Source organism: Nelumbo nucifera, chromosome 3, assembly GCF_055504915.1.
Source record: "Nelumbo nucifera cultivar China Antique chromosome 3, China Antique-T2T, whole genome shotgun sequence".
NCBI lineage: Eukaryota > Viridiplantae > Streptophyta > Magnoliopsida > Proteales > Nelumbonaceae > Nelumbo > Nelumbo nucifera.
In genome coordinates this window covers 97,864,604-97,885,329 of record NC_142651.1, presented here as the reverse complement: position 1 = coordinate 97,885,329, position 20,726 = coordinate 97,864,604, and the positions used below count along the sequence as shown (strand labels likewise).

At 39.8% G+C, this 20,726-nt stretch overlaps 1 protein-coding gene across 6 annotated transcripts in view; it reads left to right on the top strand.

Annotated features, from left to right (window-relative positions):
• Nucleotides 1–592: 592 nt before the first annotated feature.
• The window catches only part of LOC104588414 (sequence-specific DNA binding transcription factor ATNDX), a 60,734-nt gene continuing 40,600 nt past the window's right edge, over nucleotides 593–20,726 (top strand). The window contains exons 1-5 of one of the 6 annotated variants that reach the window (XM_088900881.1): nucleotides 604–977; nucleotides 1,059–1,149; nucleotides 11,245–11,372; nucleotides 11,772–11,822; nucleotides 17,487–17,600. In XM_088900881.1, coding sequence (XP_088757007.1) covers nucleotides 11,781–11,822; nucleotides 17,487–17,600 — 156 coding nt within the window. In that variant the 5' untranslated portion in view covers nucleotides 604–977; nucleotides 1,059–1,149; nucleotides 11,245–11,372; nucleotides 11,772–11,780. Of the gene's footprint in view, nucleotides 978–1,058; nucleotides 1,151–11,244; nucleotides 11,373–11,771; nucleotides 11,823–17,486; nucleotides 17,601–20,726 lie in introns of all 6 variants that reach the window. The other 5 variants (XM_088900885.1, XM_010246328.2, XM_088900882.1 and 2 more) reach the window with 5 other exon arrangements.

Below are 20,726 nucleotides of genomic sequence, written 5' to 3'. Positions count from 1 at the left end.
ATTAAAAGCTCTCAAAATTAAAAAATAATAAAAAATCTCACTATTACTTGTAAAAAAAAGAAGAGAAACAAAGAAAAAATATTATATATATTTAAATAAAATATATATTTTATTATATAATATATATTATCAAATCAGACTCAGACTTGAACCAGGTTTTTTTGAGAAAACCAAAATATGTGGGTATAAAATAATGTCCAAGGTCAACTTAAAATGGGATTGAAGCATGGTTGGGAACCATCAAGACAACCGGTTTTGTTTTACCTCAAACCCGGCCTTTGGCCAAAAACCGTTGAATTGGTCAACGACCCATTGACCTAGGCGATTAAACCATTGACCTATCGACTCATCCAATGATTTTTGACTATTTTTTATTTTTATTTTTTAAATTTTATTGTTAGAATAGATTATCCATTCGAATCGAACAATTGAACCATCAACCCAAAAAGTGATGGCTAGAACGATTCTATTTCCAAATCGTTTTTTAATAGGATGAACAGAAACAAAGAAAGATCGAGCTACCGGGTATGAATAGGTTTATGGGCTACGCTAGTATAATTCTGAATTGAATTTTTCACGAACCTAGTTGGAAAAGTCGTGAAAAAGCTTGATTTGTATGTTGTCTCAGCTTGCATAGAAATTTCAATTTCTTTCCATGGGCTTCGGAATGAAAGTTGGTCCATTGCAAAAAATAATGTATGTAGTTTGTGCTTTGTGGTACGAAAAATATTTGTGCCCCACACATCTCCCCCTTTCTCTCTCTAGCTAGTAGCTACACGGCTACACCGAAGTCTCGCACTCTCTCTCCCTCCCTCTACACAACATGAAATAGTGCAGTGAAAATCTCTCTTCTTCTCCTTCTTCTTCATTTGAGATTCATTTGTGTTTTCTGCTGGTATTAATCACTGAAGGGCGAGAGATACAGTTGAGGTACTACCGACCTCTACACAACACGAAAATAGTAGTAGGAGTGAAAGGTAAGATCCATCTCTCGCTCTTCATCTTCTTCTTCATTTTTGCACTGACGAACGATTCGTTTGTGTTTTCTGTCATTTTAGGGCATTAATCAGTGAAGGACGACAGAGACAGTTGATTCATTTGCGTTTTCTGCCATTTTAGGGCATTAATCAGTGAAGGACGACAGACACAGTTGAGTTACAGCCGACCTCACCCACTTATATTCCACCTCTATTTAGGTTTTTTTCCTGCCATTTTTGGGCTATTCTGGACAGTATGATTCATTTTAGGGCGTTTTCTCTGCATAAAAATTTGACAGGAATTGAAGATTAGAAGGTCTTAATCTTGTTTAATTTTGAACTCAACTAGATTCTGTTTTTCTTCTAGTTTGTTTGTCATTTTTCTTCTGGTTAATTGAAGTCAAACCTCATCCTAATTTTCTTAGGTCCACTGTAAAACTCCGCTCTGTCATGATGCAGAGGATTGTTAGTCCAAACAAAATTTTTGTTTTAGACATCCTCTACATCTTCGTTTCTATGTTTGGAGATTAATTCCAAGTGGACCAATACACGCATGAGACAACGGAAGCACCCGGTTTTTGTTGAAGGGATGGAAAGAACTGAGACCAACAACTCAGATAGAGAGATGGGTTGGCCATGGCTGTGGAATTTGTCTGGTATACCTAACTAAATGGCACGCTTCAAGGTCATGGTGCTCATGAAGTTTAACAAGTGGCTCCACACATGGGTTTCTAGCCTTCAGCAGCCCATTAGCTCCCTCTTCTATAAATTCCATGAGATCAACTCCTTGAGTGTGTGTAGGAGGGTGTGGGAGGAGGGAAGTGCTGCAGGGTTAGTATATTCATGCATATATGAACACTCACAGTGGAAAATGAGAGCTCTTTATCCCGACCTGGCTATGTCCAATGCCCAAGTAGCACTCACTTATCCCAGCAAGAGAGTAATCCAAAAACCCCTTTTAAGACTTAGTCTTGTTTAACTAAGCACTTAGAGGAGTAGGAAAGAAAGAATAAGAGCAAAGAAACAAAGAGAACAAAGGAAGATATATTTGGGGAAGGAAGATTTCTTGTATTGCTACATATGGTCTTGCAAATGATGGAAGGAGACCTATATATAGTGATTCCACTTCTTTAACCATTAATATGTACATGGCACATCATATACACAATAATCTTTTTTCTAAGCATGCCACTTATCCCTTAAGTGCCATCTTACTCGATTAAAGTGACACCTTTTATTTAGCTTATATGTCACTTCATGCTATTGGTGAGGTGTCCTTATATGAATTCATCAATTTGTGTCCCATGAGGGTAAAGCCCATTGATGGTCTTCATGTGGTCATTTATGAACAAACTTAACCTTGTAGAGCTCATGCTGGTACAATTGCCTTTGCTGGGTTAACTTAACAAACAGTTTAAGGTTTTTTTTTTTTTTTGGATCAATAACAAAGAACTTTCATTAATTAAGTATAGAAAATATTTAAATACAATGGTTGGGGGAGGTAAACTCTCTTAACTCTCCCCCAAAGAGAAAATTACAATGTAGCACAAAACAAATGACTTCTTCCCACCCCTTGTTTGGACAGTGCATCTGCAAATGAATTGGCACATCTTTTAACCCACTGCATACACACTTCCATTCCTTGAGTTAACCACTTGAATTATCTTCATTCATTAATGTATGTCCAAGACCCATCATTTGCTTTCTCTATCCAGCTACCAATTACCACTTGTGAATCTCCTTCAATGATGAACCTATTTATATTTAGTTCCTTAGCCCTTTTCACCCCCACTAACAAAGCCAGAATTTCTCCTCTCAATGAATCCCCGAATCCAATTAGTCCCGAAAAAAGAGCTATTATTGAACCTGCCTCCAATCTAAAAACACCTTCAACCCCTAATGGCCATGGATTTCCTTCACTGCTCCTGTCAAAGTTGAGCTTGATAAAGCCTTCCGATAGGGGATGCCATGAAGGATGGGCGATGATTCTGCTTGGAGCTGAAGCTGCTATTTCTTGCTAGTTGAGCATCATCAGATATGTTCCATGTCTTTACCCATTGGGCAACCCTCAAAGTAATCACCTCTATGATTGTTTCTCTGCTTCTTTCCTTTTCAGCAAATATTCTTTGGTTCCTTTCCTCCCAAATTGTCCAATAAACCGCTGCCCTGGTGCACAAATGCACATCCATAGGATTCTTACCCACTTTTTGATCTGACTACCAGTAGAATAGACGGAGAGGCTTTGAATGCTTGAAGGGGGAGTCCACCTACAACCAAATAAAGAGATAAACCACTCCCCAATAGACTTGTTCATGGGTCAGGTAGCCTGACGGGCTGACCCGATCTAAGTCAGGCTTGGACAGGATTTCAGGCCCGTGGGCTCGGACCTAAAATATCGGGCCCAAACTTATTTCGGGTCGGGCTCGGGCTTTCTCAAAAAAAACCCGACCCGACTTAATAATGTATTATATAATAAAAATATATTTTATATAAAAAAATACACACACACACACACACACACATATATATATATATAATATTTTTTCTTTATTTTTCTTCTCTTTTTTTCAAGTAATTGTGAGATCTTTCATTATTTTTTAAGGTTTTGAGGTCTTTTAATATAAGTGAAATAGCTTTTAATTAAATAAAAAAGGAAAAAAATCTTTTTTTTTTCCAAATTTTTGGTTGGGCTCGGGCTTTATATAAGGGCTAGGCTCGGGCTTTATATGAGGGCCGGGCTTGGGCTTAAGACCTAGCCCGATGGTCGGGCTGGGCTCGGGCTCGGGCATATTCTGTTAATGTAGAGGCAAAGCTCGGCCTGGCCCAACCTGTGAATAGGTATAGTCCCAAATAGAAGAAGTAAAGGGGCAAGATATTAGTAAGTGAAAGCAATACTCACCATTGGCTTTACAAAGGGTACATCGGTTCGGGAACAAGCATAAAAAGGCTTCTTTCGTTGAATTTGATCACAAGTATTAATTCTTTACAAAGCTATTTCCCAACATAGTGCTCCAACCCAAGGTGGGACTGGTCTCCCCCACACTTCTTTAGTAGGAAAGGGATTGGCAGGATTAGGAGTAGATTGAGTTAGGGCATTGGATAAAGAGGCATAAGTGAAAGAGCTAGGAGAGGATAGGGTCCAAATCCTAGAATCCACCCTAGAAGGGTCCAAGAAGACCTTTTGAAGTACCTGAACCAAAGACAACACCAAATCCAACGTTGATTCTTTGAGACTTTGTCTAAACCCCAAATCCCAATTAAGCTCAGGCCTTGGGCCAAAGGAGGAAACAAAGGTGGAGGAAGGCTTATTTTTGGATCTAGAAAGAGAGAATAAGGAAGGGCTTGGTCTTTATGCGGTACCTCCCCCACCCACACATGTTCCCAAAACCTCACCAAATTTCCGGAGCACAAGTTATACATGACAAAGGGTAGAAAACAAGGAAGGATGGCATGAATAGCTTTCCAAGGTGCTGCAGTAGTATCTTGGGCCGGAATTCTTGTGTCCTAGTCATTAGTCGCCAGCCCATGTATGCTCTTTATCACCTTTGTCCACAACTTGTCCTGATTCACTGAGAATCTACTCAACCATTGCCCCAACAAAGCTGTATTCCTCTTTTGAATGTTCCCAATACCTAGACCCCTTGAATCCTTACTTCTACTTACCACTTCCCATCTAACCATATAGTCCCTCTTTTCCTCTCCAGGCTCTCACAAAAAATCCCTTGTTAACTTCTCTAACCTTCTACAAATCCTCACAGGCATCCTAAAAACCGTTAGGAAGTAGACCGGAAGATTGGCCAATGTTGATTTGATCAAGGTGATTCTTTCACCAAGAGAGAGGTAATTCCTTTTCTAGGAGGCTAGCTTTTTTGAGAACCTATCCATCACCGGGTTCCAAAAGTTCACACTTCTAGGTTGCCCCCCATAGGTAGTCCCAAATAATTCAGTGACCACTGGCATACCTCACAACCCAAAATTGTTGCACATTCAGATACCTCTCTATCATCCATGTTAATGCCTGCCACACAGCTCTTACTAAAGTTAATTTTTAGATTTGACATCTCCAAAAAACTTGGACCACCTCCTTCAAACTCCTCACCCAATTTAGATCGCTTCCCTCACAAAATAAAATGGTATCATCAGCAAACTGCAAACGAGTAATAGGCACTCTTTCTCTTTCCACTCTCCAGCCTCTCACCAAACCCCTCAAATATGCTCTTTGGATAAGGATACCTAGCACTTCAGCTACTTGGGTGAATAAGAAAGGAGAGAGGGGGTCCCCTTGTCTAATACCTCTAATGGTTGGAAAGTGATCCACTACTATACCATTTAACAGAATTGAGTAATGGCATGTACTTATGCTGCCTTTAACCCACTTGCACCACCTATCTCCAAAGCCAAAGTTCCTCATCACTTCCAACAAGAAATCCTAATCCATCAAATCATGTGCTTTCTCTAGATCGAGATTACAAATCAAACCATTCTTTCCAGATCCTTTTAGCTTCTCCACACTCTCATTATCAATAAGGATTTGGTTGATGATCTGCCTATCCATGACAAAAGCACCTTGATTTAAGGATATAATAGAAGGAAGCACTAATTTAATTCTTCTTGACAACACCTTAGCAATAATTTTGTATAGCTTATGGACCAGATTGATAGGCCTAAACTCCTTTGGTTGGATTGCCCCAACTTTCTTCGGAATTAGAGCAATGAAGGTAGAATTTAATCTTGGATTTATTACCCCTTTGCTAAAAAAATTCATCAAACACCTTTTGGATATCCTCCTTCAAAATGTCCCTGTAGTCTTGGTAGAAGGCCATAGTAAATCCATATGGACTTGGTGCTTTAGATCTATCCATTGAAAAAACTGCTTCCTTTATTTCCTTCAAATCAAACCTTCTTTTAACCAACTCTTTTGCTCTCCCGATACTCTTGGCCACTCCAACCCTTCCACACAAAGCCTTCCAATTAGAGGTTTTCTAAAGATATGGTTCACAAAGTTTCCAGCAATTTCGTTTTTGTTGATCAGTAATCTCACCTTCAACTTCTAATTTAGAGATGATGTTTTTCCTCTTTTTGTTATTACCTAAAGCATGGGAGATTTTTGTGTTTTTATCCCCCTCCGTTATCCATGTTTGCCTAGATTTCTATCTTCGACTTATCCCTTCTTTGATTAGAATATCCTCCAATTCCTTACTTAGTCTCTTTTTCTCTTGCTTTTCTCTTTCTCCAAAGATTCCATCATTTTCTTTGCTGTCCAGAAGTTCAATATTTTCGATTACCTCTTGCTTTTTTTCTTCTAGTCTCCGGTCTCCCAAAATGCTGTACATTCCATACCTTGATTTTTTTGCTTTCAACTCTTTAAGCTTATAATGGAATTTCATACCCTCCCACTAATCACTAGGGCTACTCTTTGTCCACCATTCCTTTACCTTCTCTCTAAAACTTGGGCAACACAGCCACATGTTCTCAAAACGAAAAGGGGTTGGGCCGCTTCCTCTTTAAGTCTTAACTCATCCTTGGATAGGGTGACAAGCCAATGATCAGGGGTTATCCTAGGTAAAACCCTTGAAGCCAACTCTCTCTAGTTAGCTTCCTAATCCATTGTAAATAAAAATCTATCAAGCTTAGAGCAAATTGGGTTTGACTACAAGTTGGATCAAGTGAAATTAGTACTCAAAAGGGGTAGCTCCTTCAGCTCGCAATTTATGAACTCATTGAACTTTCTCGTATTGGTGGTTACTCTTTGCCTCACCTTGTTGGATTCCTCAATAAATCTTATCACGTTAAAGTCCCCTTCAATACACCATGGTTTGTCTAGTGATTTAAAAGGTGCACCTAGGCGCACAATTGAGGTGCATTTTAGGGTAGGTGCCTTAGCTAGGTCCTAGGCGTAACCCTTTCAAAAGGTGCACGCCTGATGCGCCTTGTGCCTCAAAGGGCGTGGCATAAAGGCGGCTTGTAGAATCAGAAATGTAATATGTTTTACATCACATTAGCTAGTTGATGTAATGCATTTGAGAAAAAAAGAGATTGTGGGTTTTACATGCTTGAAAATGTCTTATATGTTTGATTTTATTTTTAAATTCTCATTTGAATATGCTTTACATGTTATGTTTATGCATTTTATTTTTAGATAACAGGTTTTTTAAATTTAAGTTTATATTTTTTATTAATATTATGTTTAATATTTTTTTGATTTTTTTTTGAGTTTTTAGCATTTTTTTAAAATTTTTGCTCCTTGCTTCAAAAAGGCGTGTGCCTCGCCTTGCGCCTTTGGCGCAAATTGACCCCTGTGCCTTTTTTGTGCCTTGCGCTTTCAAAACACTTCGTTCGTCTCACAAATCTTGTATATCTCCTAGCTCTTTCCACATCTCATTCCTCTCTCTATACCCATTAGGTTTGTAAATGCTTGTTAACACCCATTCAAATCCATCATCCTCTTGTTGGAATTTGAGAGATACATAAACTTCCCCATACCTCCACACCTTGCAATATATTCTTCTTCCATAGTACCACCAATCCTCCAAAGGATCCCCATGATGGCGACATTTCCCAACCTATACCCCTAGACCTCCAAATACCTCTGGCCCATCTATCATCAAAAGCCAAGAGCTTGGTCTCTTGAAGCAGAACAACATCTGGTTTCTCCTTCTTCGGCATTTCCTTGATTAGTGCTCTCTTCCTCGTTTTCTCTAATCCTCGAACATTCCAGCTAATCAGTTACATTGATCAACTACAATTTTTATAATCCCTACATCAAACAGTCAACATACTTGCCTCCTCTTCTTCTGCCCTTCCTCTCACTAAACTCCCTATCTCCCTCCACATCAAGCTTTAGCCTCTCTACCTCACTCATCTTCCTTTTTCTCACTTTCAGTTTTCTTAAGCCTTAAGTTTTGTTCTAAGCTTTCTTCTATTTTTTAACCAAACTGTTAACCTGTGTTTTAAAACTGGATCCATTTCCTCCATAACCAGTCTAATGATGCATTAGACAAAAAGGTTAGCTGTCTGAAATTTTTTGCTTTGATGGCAATTTGCAATTAGAATGACTTTTTATCATTGCCAGCATATGCAATTATGGTGCCACCACCACTGAGTCAGAACTGACTATTGATGCTAACTATCTTGTTTAGACATTACTGATCTGGGTTCCTGTTAATATAGCAGTGATAGGAACAAAGAAACCATACATTCCATCACAGGAACAGATCTGGCATTTGATTCCTGAGCGAATCCCTGGATTAACCTTAAGGTTCTCAAGTTCAAGACCAAGGAGATTCTTTCTTAAATGGAACCCAACAAAGGTCAGGTTAGATTTAGTATGGTTTCTTAAATGGAAACCATACCTTAATGTTCAATACCCATGCCATGTGCCAAGGTAACATTGGCTTCTTTTCTAGCTGGTCTATTGTTCTACCCTATTCTGCCATATTAAGAGATGATATTGGTAAATCTAAACTGTTGATCAGAGTCATCAGGCAAAGGATGCTTACCCTTGGCCATTTCTTCACTCCTCATCCACGGCAAGGGCTAAAGCTTTTTGTTCTGAAACTTGACCATAAATGGAAGACTGGCTAATGACCATGTACTCAGTATGAGGGAACTATATGCATGCATTTTGTTTGAGGCACATTATCCAAGTGATAAGTCTTGAACCATTTATGTTGGGTTTTCTAATTTGATTTAAGAGGCTAAATTAGGTTTTATTTTTTATTGGACAACAAACTTTATCTAGAGGGATGAGATAATTAACTTATTACCAACATAATGTCTTGAAAGCCTTTGTGCTAAGTTTTTTTTTTTTTTTTTTTTTGGAAACTAAGTAACTTAGGTAGAAAAGAGTTCCTTGCTTATGCAGTATAGGTACAGATGTATGCATATATAGGGAATCTCCTTTTGCCAAAAAAAGTGTATGTATATGGAAGCAGGTTGGCTAGTTGGATCATTTAGTGAGCTTTTATTAAGGACCAAGAAATCTTCTTACACATGACAAAATTAGTTTGGAGCTCAAAAGGAGTCTCGAAGTTCCTATTCCCCACCCAATATTTATTGAAAATATTTTGGCCCAAAACATATTGCCATTTGTTTATCGGTCCATTTTACATTAAAAATTTAAATCTTGAAAATGTAAATGTAAGAAAGTGTATTGTGGAGGAAAAATCAACATGTATGCTCTTTCTAGGGATTTAAGATGTAGAGTGATATTGTCATACATACACTACTTATTACCTCATAAGTATACCTCTATTTACACATTTCCAGACCTTAAAATGAACCCATTGTCCTCGATCATTTGATTCCTGTGAATATTGAAGTCTTGAAATTTGAAGTAACAAAATCCTTTAAAGCAAGACATACTTTTTCTTGAAAATATTCAAAAAATAAAATAATATTAATACAAAAAAATGCAAACTTTTGGTACCAAAAGAATATAAAAATAATGCAAACTTGATTTTTAAAAGAAGTTAAGTGTTTTAAAAAGTCCATTGACTCAAATAAACTTAACATGAATATATTTAAAGTGAAAATGTAGAAGTAAAAGCATACATATGTGAATTGTGCTTAAGTGCTTCAAACACTCAACAATTCAAGCATGTAAAACGTTCTATCTGGTTATCATCATCATCATCTCTTGGTTGCATTGCTTGAGGTAGCTAGTGTGATGTTAAACATCTTGCATTTCTAATTCTAGGAGATCTGCCCTCTACCTCTGTAAAGGCTCCTTGAGGCAAGCCCAAAAATGTATATGCAAGGGTTTGGGGCAGTTCCCCTAACTTAATTTTTTTGTCCTATATATATAAAGATTGTTTTTTTTCTTTTGTGATTTTAATTGCAGTTCATTCTCTTTTAGGATTAGGACTTGGATATTATTTGATGAAAAAAATTCTTGTATTAACTATATTGATAAAAAAAAAGTCTTGTATTAACTATTAAGAAGGATGAGGAAACCTGGCTGTTCTTGCAAGGTGCCAACCAGCTGGTTGGTAAGGTCTCCTGCTGGTCGTAACAGAGACTTGGGATCGAATCCCGCCTGCACCTGGGTTGGGGGATGGGCTACCCCCAGTTGTGTAGCCCTTCAGAAGAAAAAAAAAAGGGCTGTTCTTCCAGGCAGCAAAAATTATCCAACACAATTCCTCTCATTACTGGATGATGAATTTTGAGTATTGTCTCTTATGGATGTCCAAAGGAATACCACTGTCTTTGTTGGGGCCCTTATTTCTCAGATCCAATTCTGTGGGACAGCTTTAAAGTCTGCTTCCATCAGCTTGTTGTAAAAAGACCTCAAAGTAAATAGCTCATCCCTTGCTTGCTGTCCACTATCTTCTATCCATGGAATTTGGCTGAGGGATTTCGTGACTAAGCATCTGGAGGGGGGGGGGGGGGGGTTAGCTCTTCGGATTCCTAATAAAAAAAATTCTCCTAAGCCTAAGGACCCAAACTAGTTGGCTTCTCACGCTGTCATAACCGTCTTTAATGGTCACATTCTGGTCTTGAACTACTGACATTAGGTGTAAAAAACACCTTTACAAGTGGGGCAAATGGCTGATATGGACTGTGCATTGAATGGCCAATCCAGTGAATCTGATGGATAGTTTGTATAGGTGATGGTGTTCCTCCATATGGCAAAAATAGGTGGTCTCATGTAGGGAGGCTCCATAGTGAGCCTTTTTTTTAGTAGTCCATAAAAATAGATACATAAAAGTACAATCGGCTCGACTGAAAAAGTTTTGTCACAATTGTATGGATTGGCTAAATGAATCTTGTTTCATGCTGTTCCACTGTATTCAAGGGCCATATCCCATTTTAGATTCTAAATCCTCAAATTGTTCCTCACTAACTCAACCCATGTCCCTTTTGGCCTGCCCCTAGCTCCTCGAAAACCATCAACTTGAACTTGATAACCTCTTATATGTGCAGTAGGCAGTCTTCCATCCACATGCATGTGCATGCATGGACATACATATGCATATGCATAGGCAGAGCATTTCAGCAATCTTCTTATGGTTATATCGTCTTTTCTTAATTCTTACAATGCTTATTTTTACTTCTCTTTCCCTTCAATGTTCAAGATAGACTGATAAAAAGTTCGAAACACTTCATTCTTCCTTGATCTTATTTATGTGGTGATGCTGATAAAAAAAATCTTATTTATGTGGTGTATGCGTATTCACACCACATACAAAAAGAGAGCTACATACTCCACTTGTTGCAGCACACATTACAACAAACACATCAGCTAATGCCTTTTACATTGGTCTAGGCTTGATTGCCAATGCTATATAGGGTGCAACTTCGGTGGGCTGCGGGCTTGGGTTGGGATTTTGTTAAAATTTGAATGAGCCCTGCCTGGAAACCCAGGCCTGATGCAGTCTAAAATGTTCAAATCGGGTACCTCACTTGCACCTTTGATACTATAACTTGACGGTGGAAGGTGTGGCTTTATTTTTGCAACTTTTAGTATGAGTTTTATATTTCCCTTAATTCTTTCATTTACCTGAGTACATGACTCTGAGTCCCTCTGAATTCAGCCTCGTGAACACTGAAATGGCATTAGTAAGGATTTGAATTGTTCTGTGTAAGGGGAGGGGGCAGGGGGCAACCTCACATAAGGAATGCTGGGCATTCTAGTGTATCATATGTAATTATTCTGTTACATAATATAATAAGGTTCAAGTTATTGATTGAAAAGATTTGTGTTGTTTTTTTCAATCAAAAAGATTTGAAATGTTCCAAATTCTTAAGTTACATTTTTGAATTTCTTTCCTTTCTTCCAATTTCTGTTCTCAGATTCCAAAGATGAGGCATGCTAAGGAAGAACAAGCATGCAACAGTGAACAAGTAAGCATTTATGAAATTGTTATATTTGGTAATTTGCTGAGATATTTCTAAACTTTATCTCGTTGGCTCATGGAAGTTACAATTAATGCTGTAAACTGTACAGGGCTAGGGGTGATCATTCTTGGCCCTGCCTGGCCTGTCTCAGCCCGCTCTGGGGCAGGGCCCACGTTTTTGTGTGCAAGCCTGGCCTGACCTGTGTCTGCATTAAGCCCAGAAAATTCTTGGCTGGGCTTGGGCCCAACACTTCAAGCCCAGCCCAGCCCGCAATATAATATAATATGTATTCTTAAATATATACTATTTTTATATTATATTATTATTATGCGTTATATATAATAAAGTATATATACCTAATGTTATATATATGCAAGTATGTTTTATTTTATATTAAATATTAACTTTACTATTCCATTCTACTACTGTTAGGGGGGTGAAGAAGAGAGGGAAAATTCTATGGAGATGTGTAAGAGCAGCTGTATGTTGGACAGTTTGGGAGGAAAGGAACCAACGGACCTTTCATGGGAAAGAAAGAAATAAAGCTGTAATTATTGAATTAATTTCCATATGGGTGATTCAGTGGGCTAAGACCTTGCAAATTTTTGAAAACTACTCAGAAGGAGATATCATCAGGAAGTGGAAAGAAGTGGCTTGGTCAGTTCCAAGGAAGAATGTATTTCACCCAGTTTGGTTCTCTCAGCTTCAGGCTACTAAATTAAACTTTGATGGAAGCAGCAAAGGAAATCCAGGTCTGTCGGGTATGGGGGGAGCTTTCAGGGATGATGAAGGTTGAATTATCGCATTGTATTCGGGTCCTATTGGTTGGGGGGACTCTCTTAGAGCTGAAATATTGGCTGTTATGGAAGGGTTAAAAAGAGTTCAAGAGTTAAATATCAGAAACCTGATAGTGGAAGGTGATTCTAAATTGACTATCAACTGGTTAATGAAAGATGATTCTAGTTTGTGGAAGCTTCTGAATGAAAAGAAGAAAATTAGATATCTCACACAAAATATGGAAGTCAAGTTTCAGTGGACTAAGAGGTGTGCCAATTCCTTGGCAGATTCATTGGCTAAACAAGGGGTGGGAAGAGATAATTTGTTCTGGGCAACGCTGTAATCTGAACTGTTCTCTTGGGAGGGTTAAGAGTTTTTACCCCTCCCTTTGTATTTTTCTATATTAATCTCTTAATAAAAGTTTTTGTTATTTATCAAAAAAATAAATAAAATATAAGACTTTTTAACACATAAATATGCATGAGTTGACATGTGTCAATACATGAGTCAACTCAAGTAAGAGAATTTTCCTCCTAGAGCAAGGCCTTTTATAAATGAAGGTGAGGCCTTCATTCACATTCTTGAGTGATGTGGACTTGGGACAAAACTAAATTATAAGTTTGTAACACTCACTATTGAGTGTTGTTTCATGTTCCACATTGCTCATGAATGGAAATCAAGGCAAAAGGATAGGTAAGCCAAGCTAAACCAAATTCAAGGATTAAATGAGGCCCATTCTTTTATTTTTTATGCATAGGCCCAAAGCCTAGCCAAGCCCAGTCTAGTTTGGGCTTGTGCAATGTTTTCTTCATGTATTATAAATCATTTAATTTAAAGATTTTCAAATAATTATTTTTTTTCATCCAGCCTGGAAAACTTGTAAGACTGGTGGCTTGGGGTCGTGTAGGTTCAGACCTGGGCTTGTAATTTAGGTCTGGGATGCGGATCAGGCTGGGCTTGGGCCTAGGGCCCAGCCTAGGATGAAGCTAAATTTTATCATGAAAATCTAGCTTCTTACCTTCCCCATCTCGGTCCAACCCATGATCACCCCTATACTGGGGTGACCCTATAAAAATAAGTAACATACATGGAAATGATCATTCTGGGGAAAATAACAATGAAACTAATGTGGAACCAAAAGAAGAGCTAGAAGAATGAAAACAAGACAAAATGTAGAAAAAGCAAAACACAAAAATGGGTATTGGAAGCAAAAATCTACTTTTTGAGAGATACAGAGTAAAGGGGAAGATCACGCTGAAGATTAGGGAAATAAGAAAGGCCATGGTAATGTTGGTAGGTCTCAATGTGATTGAATGGTTCAAATTATTTGTGGAAGGTGCACTTCAGTCGGGTAAGGGAAAGAGTGGAAGAGTTCGAAAGAAGAAGATGAATGAAGGTACTTTGCAGAAAGAAGATGGAACAAAAAGGTGGTTTCTTGGCCCTGTATGAATATTTTGAGGAAGGTAAGAAGCAACTAGTCTGCTTTCCTGAAGGAAGAAATGGCTGAAGTTGTAAGGAGATCAAAATATTGCTACAAGAGTTCCTGAATAGGATGATGGAAGGGACTGAGATAAAACAAAGCAATGGAGAAGTAGAAAAACTTAGCCCTAAGAAGATAGCAGAATCAGGTAAAAATATTCTAGTGAATGGTTTGGGTATTGATAAGTTGGTTTATAGCATAGAGAAGGTAGATTGGGAAAAGAAATTGGTGGTTGAAGTAAAGAAGAAACTAGAAAACTGGAGGATTGTGGCAGATGATTTAATTAAAAATTTGAAGTTAACTACCTATCAAAAAAAAAAAAAGTTGACCGGCCTTCTATTATTCACCCTTTTTGATTACTGTAAAGCAGTGCTAAACTTAATGGATGATGGATTAGATGTTAGTGCAATGAATTTCCAGCTGTGCACTGGAGCAGCTGTAGTAATGAGATGGTACCCTAGCTCAAACTTAAGACCTTTTTTGTGGAGGATGGTGTAACTATTCGGGTTGCTGGTCTACCTTTCCATCTATTGGAAGGTGGAGGTTTTTGAATTGATTGCTTCCTTATGAAAGGCGTGCCTAGAAGGTGTCTTCCTGTTAGATCTCCAATCAGCAGCCATGAGTGTAAGTGGAGTAACGCCTGAAGAAATTCCATGGAAGATAGAGGTTTTTGTAGATAATAGATTCTACTCGGCATGGCTATTGTCCTCCATTTAAGCTGCTTTGTGGAGGGATTCTAGGTAGGTGGAAGACAAAAAGCTTGAAGAAAACTACCTATGTGGGACAGAGATTGCCCTATTTGAAAATGATTGAAATTTATATGAAAATGGAAGGTTTGGGGAAGAGGAATGAAAAAAAGTTTGTTTAAAGATGAAAGTTTTAAATGTGCAAGCTGTAGAGAACACTGATGTGGGCCCCACAGCTATGGTCCCACTGTGTTCGTAGGGTAGAAGATGTTCTAGTCTGCCTAGGGTTAGCTATTGGTCATTTAGTTGTTTCAGTTGTTATTTATTTCAGTCTTATTTTTTGCTCTATTTGTTATGTAAAGACTAAGGGCAGATCTGTCCTTTCCTTGTAATGAGCATAACCTATAATTATTAATTAAAGTGGCGGCAGCAGAACATTAAGCTTTTGCTCCTCCTTTCAACTCTTGTGTTCTACTGCTTCTCCTCCCTCTTCCTCTTCTTTCCTCTTACCTTTCTTCTTATTTTCGATCCTGAAATCCATTAGGGTTCAAGACTGATAACAGTCCTGAACTTCTACTTGGTATCAGAGCTAGGGTTTCTCATGTGAGTCTAGTCCAGCCGACCACATGAGAACCATCTAAGGCTGGAAGCTGAGAAAGCAGAGTTTGTTGACTGGTTCTTGGAGATCTCCAGAGGATTAGCGGCTGTTTGAAGAAGTGCCACAGTTGCAGCGAGTTGGTGATCAGGAAGAATCAGAGAAGGCTAGGGTTCGGGTAACCTTGGTAGGCATCAAACTGCATCCTATTGTAAGTCTTTTATTTTCTGAGAGAAGTAATATCAAAGAAGATAGGTTGGACCTATCCAGCAAGGGTGGCCGAACCACTCTAGGGTTTTATCTCTCTATTCTCTAGGGTTTTGTCTTATCCCTGCGGCAAACCCTAGTATTGGACTGAACCTTGTGATCTTATCCCTGCGGAAAACCCTAATAGTTCTCCTCAACATTGATCAGTTTTAGGGTTTCATATTAACCCTAATACAAACCTTATCCATACGGTATTGTCTGGAGTGTACGGCTTTTAGGACTGATTAAAACCTCAAATTGGCTTCAACATATCAGATTGTTCTTCAAACTGTTTTTCAGTTTTCTTTTGGGGTTTCGAACACTTCTAAAGCGGTGAAAACAGTTTGGACTGTTGCTATTGTGTGTGGCTATTGATTTCAGATCAGTTTTATACATGTTTCATGCACATCTACTGTGAGTACAGATTGGTTCTATACTGATTTTGTGATTGTGGTTGGTAGTCCTAGTGCTGGTTTTGACTGTAGTAACCCTAATTTTGAGACTTCTGGTTCTTGACCGAAATGGAGTTTAAGAATCCGACAGAAGGCAGTTTTGGGAACAGCAGTTATGGTGGTGGTTCTGAGACAGGTTTTCAGATTACAACCGTAAAGTTTGATGGATCAAACTATTTGGAATGGGCCCAATCAGCCATGATGACTATTGGGGGAAGGGGCAAAGTAGGGTATCTCTTGGGAGATGTGGCAGAACCTTCCAAGGGAGACCCTATGTATACCAAGTGGGTCCAAGAAAACTACTTGGTTATGACATGGCTCTGTAATTCTATGCAGCCCCATATCAGCCGAAATTACTTATGGGCAAAAACAGCCAAGGAGATATGGGATGTGATGAAAGAGACTTACTCCCAACCCCTTAATGTTGCCAGAGCATATGAATTGAAATGTGAGGTGAATTCCCTTAAACAAGGAGAGAAACCGGTGTTGGTCTACTTCTCTACCTTGAAGTCCCTGTGGCATGAGATTGATCACTTAGAGACTCTTGAGTGGGAGAGTCCCAAAGATGCTTAGATACATAGAAAGCACATCGAGACAAACAGAGTGTTTGAGTTCCTGGCAGGACTGAATTCAGAATATGATATTGTGAGGCAGCAGATTTTGACTAGAGATAGTGTGACCCTCTCTCAGGCATGCTCCTTAGTGCATAGTGAAGAGACCAGGAGGAAAGTCATGATGCAACCTCAGCCGCTTACACCTGCTTTGGTAGCTGTCAAACCCAAAACAGGGGGTGATTCAGAGAGGGACAGAAAGAAGGAAGATAAAAGGGATGTGGTGTGTGAGCATTGCAAGAAACCTAAACACACAAAAGAAACATGTTGGAAGTTGCATCCACATTTGGTCCCGACAAAGTTGAGAAATAAAAAGGGTAATGCTCATGTGGCTATGACTACTGATTCAACATCCTCATCTGGCACAAGAGGCACACCATTAGAGACCTTAGCTGCAGTTCGGGCTGCTCTAATACAATTGGAGAAGGAAGTTGGCAGTTCAGCTCAGTTACCGCAGTCATCATCAGCCCCGGCCACATCGGCCTTTGCACACTCAGGTACTCGAGCCTCAGCCTACTATGCCTCCGCTCCAGGTACTACTGAACCTTGTTGGGTAATAGATTCAGGTGCATCCGACCATATGACTAGCTTGCCCTCTTTGTTTACTACTTATTACTTATCTTCTGGTAGGGATAAAGTATCTATAGCTGATGGCTCTCTTGTCCCTATTTCTGGCAAGGGTGACATCAAACTGTCGGATACTATATCCTTGTCCTCTGTCTTGCATGTTCCTAAACTGGATACTAACCTCCTTTCCGTTAATAGTATTACCAAACATTTGAACTGCTCAGTAACTTTCTTTCCTGACCGATGTGTTTTTCAGGACCTGGAGACGAAGAAGGTGATTGGGACTGGCCGTGAGACGAATGGGATCTATCTGCTCGGGGAGAGTTCTCGACGGGAAGAGTCAGTGGATAAGAAGTTACTTGTTTCTCAGGTTGTGAGTTAGGTTATGCTTTGGCATAACCGATTGGGTCATTTATCTTTTCGGTCCTTGAAGAGTTTGTTTCCTACTTTGTTTGAGTCTGTTGAGTCATCTCAGTTGAAGTGTGAAAGTTGTGAGTTTGCTAAACATTGTAAAAACTCTTATTCATTGAGTAATAAAAGGAGTAATAGTTCTTTTGATATTGTGCATACTGATGTTTGGGGGCCATATCACATTCCTTCTATGGGCGGGTACAAGTATTTTTTGTTATTTGTTGATGACCACACCCGGTTTTCTTGGGTTTATTTTATGCGTTCACGAGATGAGGTGCCTGCCCTGACCCAAAACTTCCACCAAATGATCCTAACCCAGTTTGATGCCAGGATCAAAGTGCTTAGATCTGATAATGCAAAGGAATACTTTGCTAAGCCATTGGCATCGTACCTCCTTAATCATGGGGTTATCCACCAGAGCACTTGCCCTCATACACCTCAGCAGAATGGGGTTGCAGAAAGGAAGAATAGGCACATCTTGGAGGTGGCTAGAAGTATTATGTTTACCTCCAATGTCCCTATTCGCTTCTAGGGTGATGCTATCCTTACGGCGGTATATCTTATTAATCGGATTCCTTCCTGGGTTCTTGATATGAAACCTCCTTTTTCCCTTCTATACCCCAATGAGGAGTTGTTTACTATTCCCCTCAAGACATTTGGTTGTACTTGTTTTGTTCAGCTTCTCGGTCCCCATCACTCCAAGTTTGAACCCAAGGCCTCCAAATGCATCTTTCTTGGTAATGCACAAACTCAAAAGGGTTATTGTTGTTATGATTCTGTCTCAGGGAAGAAGTTTGTATCCATGGATGCCACTTTCTTTGAGGAGACACCCTACTATTCTCGGGTCTCTCCTCAGGGGGAGAGTAGTGAGCGTGGAGATTTGGGTTCTTTTCTTCAGGGGGAGTGCAGTGAGGACAGGGTTAATACTTTTGGCGTTGTTCCATTACCTATTCCAGTTGGTGATGAGGGCTGCAGTAGCGAGGGTGGTCAGAGGGATTGGGAGTTGAGAGTCTATCACAGGCGATGCAAGCAGGTTGATCCCGGTCATCAGTAGTCCCGGCCAGCTCCAACCTCTTATGCGGCTCCAAGTCCAGATATTACAGTCCCAGGGCCCACAGAGACTCCTTCCATTGTTGCTACCTCACCCTCTGCAGATGACCTTGACCTTCCCATTGCCCTCCGTAAAGGAAAACGGCATTGCACCACATCTGCAACTCACTGCATCTCCCAGTTTTTGTCCTATGATCGTCTATCTCCCTCCTACAGGTCCTATCTCACCTCCGTTGCTGATGTCCCTATTCCGAGAACAGTGCAAGAAGCCCTATCAGTCCCGGAGTGGAGAGGTGCAATGCAAGTTGAAATGGATGCCCTATTGAAAAATAATACCTGGGAGCTAGTTGACTTGCCCAAAGGAAAGAAACCAGTTGGATGCCGGTGGGTATTTACTATGAAGCACAATGCGGATGGTTCCATTGAGAGGTACAAAGCTCGACTAGTTGCAAAAGGGTTCACTCAGACTTATGGTATAGATTACTTGGAGACATTTGCCCCGGTAGCCAAGATGACCACCATTCGGGTTCTATTATCTCTTGTAGCAAGCTACACTTGGCCTTTGTACCAAATGGATGTTAAGAATGCTTTTCTGAATGGGGACTTGCAGGAAGAGGTTTACATGCAGTTGCCTCCTGGATTCTATGATACAGAGGCAGGTAAGAAGTTCAGCCGGCTCAATAAGGCATTGTATGGTTTGAAGCAGTCACCTAGAGCTTGGTTCGATAAATTCAGACTAGCCCTTGGGAAGTTCGGTTATGTACAGGCCCAGTCAGATCATACACTGTTCATCAAGAGGGTGGAGTTGTCACTGACACTACTTGCAGTATATGTTGATGATATTGTGGTGACAGGAAATGACAACCATGAGATTGAGTCCCTCAAATAGCTCCTTCATCAAGAGTTTGAGGTGAAAGATCTGGGTACACTACAATATTTTTTGGGTATTGAGGTTGCTAGATCTAAACAGGGGATCTTTGTCTCTCAGAGGAAATATGTTTTGGATCTCTTGGCTGAAACTGGAAAGCTGGGTGTCAAACCTGCAGATACACCCATTGAACAGAACCATAAGTTATGTTCCAGCAGTTAGTGGGAAAGCTCCTATATCTATGCCTCACCCGGCCAGATATCAGTTATGCCGTTAGTGTTGTCAGTCAGTACATGCATTCTCCTAGAACCACGCACCTTCTAGCAGCAGAAAGAATACTAGCATACTTGAAGAGATGCCCGGGTAGAGGTATACTGTTCAAGAACAATGACCACATGAAGGTGGAAGTCTATACGGATGCCGATTGGGCTGGGAACGTTGATGACAAAAGGTCTACTTCTGGATATTGTGCTCTTGTGGGAGGTAACCTGGTCTCTTGGAGGAGTAAGAAACAGAGTGTTGTCTCTCGATCTAGTGCTGAAGCTGAGTACAGGTCAATGGCTAATGGAGTGGCTGAAATTCTTTGGCTGAGATCACTACTTGAGGAGTTAGGTATTGAGTATGAGAAGCCCCTGATGCTGTATTGTGATAATCAAGCGGCTATTAATATAGCACACAACCCAGTGTAGCATGACAGGACTAAACATATTGAAGTTGATCGACACTTTGTACGAGAGAGGGTCTCATCACAAGAAGTGTGTCTCCCATACATCACCTCCAACATGCAGCTGGCAGATATCCTCACCAAAGTTGTACCACAGAAGAAGCTAGAGGTAGATCTATCCAGGTTGGGAATGATAAACATTTATTTCCAACTTGAGGGGGAGTGTAGAGAACACTGATGTGGGCCCCACAACTACGGTCCCACTGTGTTCGTAGGGTAGAAGATGTTCTAGTCTGCCTAGGGTTAGCTATTGGTCATTTAGTTGTTTCAGTTGTTATTTATTTCAGTCTTATTTTTTGCTCTATTTGTTATGTAAAGACTAAGGGCAGATCTGTCCTTTCCTTGTAATGAGCATAACCTATAAATATTAATTAAAGTGGCGGCGACAGAACATTAAGCTTCTGCTCCTCCTTTCAACTCTTGTGTTCTACTGCTTCTCCTCC